Source organism: Eptatretus burgeri, chromosome 8 (assembly GCF_056783735.1).
Source record: "Eptatretus burgeri isolate ZD-2024b chromosome 8, Ebu_testis_v1, whole genome shotgun sequence".
Taxonomy (NCBI): domain Eukaryota; kingdom Metazoa; phylum Chordata; class Myxini; order Myxiniformes; family Myxinidae; genus Eptatretus; species Eptatretus burgeri.
Genome location: NC_140968.1, coordinates 52,887,568 through 52,890,046, shown reverse-complemented (window position 1 = coordinate 52,890,046; position 2,479 = coordinate 52,887,568). Strand labels below are relative to the sequence as shown.

The window sequence follows — 2,479 nt, the reverse complement described above, 5'->3', positions numbered from 1 at the left end:
AGAAGGAAAGTTTATTCCAAGGAAGTTGATTATATCTGGTCTGCTGATTTGATTGAACTCAATAATGATAAGGGGTACAAGTATGCTTTAACCGTTATTGATTTGAGGAGTAGATATGCGTGGGTTGTCCCTTTAAAAAACAAAACAGGTAATACTCTTATGTTAGCTTTTCAACAGATATTTAATAAAAGTAAGAGAAAACCTAAGAAATTGTGGACTGATGAGGGTAGAGAGTTTTATAACAAGACATTTATGAATTTTCTAAAAAATAACAGTATTACATTATACAGTACCTTTAATGAAGGGAAGGCAGTTGTTGTTGAACGTTTTAATCGTACCTTAAAAGAGAGACTATATAAAAAATTCACACAACTCGGTTCACAACAATGGTCATCTTTTATTCAGGATATTGTGGATAAGTATAATGACACGATTCACACGTCAACGAATATGAAGCCATCAGAAACATTTACAAAATTAAAATATGAAAAAGAGATTAATGTCAGAAAACCTAAGTTCAAAGTTGGTGATATCGTAAGAATATATAGGTGGAAATCTCATTTTGAAAAGGGTTTTACTGAACGATGGACGAAAGAACTTTTTAAAATTGTTGATGTAATAGATACAGTTCCTTGGACTTATAAAATATATGATTTGGAAGGGGAAGAGATTTTAGGTTCATTTTATTCACAGGAATTACAAAAGACAAAACTAAGCAGATAATACACCTTTGTGGACACTAGAGGGACAAGTATATAATGTGTGTCAAGGGGGACGTTCTTAGATCTGTGAACCCCAAACACAGAATCCTCAACTGAATAGTCAAGGCTTAACTTTTGTTTGTGTGTGTGTGTGCAATGGGAGCAATAGGTTGGCGCTTCACTCCCTCCTACTATACACCGTTGTGGACACTCGAGGGCCAAGTCCGAGGTGTATAACAGTATATAATGTGTGTCAAGGGGGACGTTCTTAGATCTGTGAACCCCAAACACAGAATCCTCAACTGAATAGTCAAGGCTTAACTTTTGTTTGTTGATGTGTATGTGTGTGTGTGTCCCAACCCTCACATTCAAAATCTCAACCCCAACCCTCACATTCAAAATCTCAACCCCAACTCAATCCTCGCCCAACACAATGTCTTTTTCAAAATGAGATTTCCACCTATATATATATATTTTTACGTTTTTTTTTTCTTCTTCCAATTCTGTCTTTTAAGGCTTTCAGGTTTGATGACGTAGAAAGGGGGAGTAAGCCTGCACTTTCTTCCCAGAACTTTCTTGATCTTGCTCCCATCAAGCACCATCCGACAAAGAACTACATCGATAGGTTTAGATCCCAAAGAGTGATAGCAACTCCAAAAGTCTCCAAAATATAAATAAATAAAATAATAATAATAATAAATAAATAAATAAATAAATAAAAGCCCCCAAAAAAGTTTCAAGTGTCCAACATAAACCCAACTTTCCAAGTCTTCAAGGTATAACCACATTCCCGTTGAGTTTCCAAGATATGTATCACATTGTGAGTTATCAATCCAGAACCCACATTTCAAGTATTCAAAGTAAAACCAACTTACAAAGTCTCTTAAGGATAACTCATTTACTGATTTTTTCAAAATTTGTGAGTCTCCAAGGTAGGACCCATATTTAGAACCATCTTGGCAGAACCCTTTTCCTGAGTCTCCAAGGTAGTTATTTAAACCATCAAGGCAGAACTCATTTACTGATTTTTTCAAAATTTGTGAGTCTCCAAGGTAGGACCCATATTTAGAACCATCTTGGCAGAACCCTTTTCCTGAGTCTCCAAGGTAGTTATTTAAACCATCAAGGCAGAACTCATTTACTGATTTTTTTCAAAATTTGTGAGTCTCCAAGGTAAAACTTGTATTCTGGCTCATCAAGGTATAACTTGGTCAGTGGGTATTGTCTTGATAACTCACAATGAGTACTATTGCTGTAAAACTCTTTTTCAGGATTTTGCTGGTCTCCAAGGTATAACTCTTTGGTTGGGTCATCAAGGACGAACTCGTTCTGTGGGTCTTGGTCGCTCATAAGGTCTTCAACCAAGCCAACAATTTCGCCCCAAGTTGTAGCAAAAGCAGTATTTTCATTTCGTATTTCAGACACAATTTCCTGTGAGAGAAAATAATAATGTATTAATTAAGTTATTTAATTATTAAATGAGTATGCTTCAATCAAAGTTTGAAAATAGGAAAATAAAAAATCTTACCTCAATAGATAAGAGGTTTGAATCCAGTTCATCAACTTGAAGGTTTAGTTCCATACAAGACAGAGAGTTCCAAGGAACACCAAAGTCATCCCACTCAAGGTCTTCAACCAAGCCAACAATTTCCCCCAAAGTTGTAGCAAAAGCAGTATTTTCATTTCGTATTTCAGACACAATTTCCTGTGAGAGAAAATAATAATGTATTAATTAAGTTATTTAATTATTAAATGAGTATGCTTCAATCAAAGTTTGA

At 35.1% G+C, this 2,479-nt stretch overlaps 1 protein-coding gene across 1 annotated transcript in view; it reads right to left on the bottom strand.

Annotated features, from left to right (window-relative positions):
* Nucleotides 1-377: 377 nt before the first annotated feature.
* LOC147021739 (uncharacterized) overlaps nt 378-2,479 on the bottom strand; it is a 3,157-nt gene continuing 1,055 nt past the window's right edge. Inside the window, exons 2-3 of the mRNA XM_085892026.1 lie at nt 2,230-2,406; nt 378-2,132 (exon numbers count right to left, since the gene is read on the bottom strand). Of these exons, the coding sequence (XP_085748152.1) occupies nt 1,836-2,132; nt 2,230-2,406 (474 nt within the window). The 3' untranslated portion in view covers nt 378-1,835. The remainder of the gene's footprint in view (nt 2,133-2,229; nt 2,407-2,479) is intronic.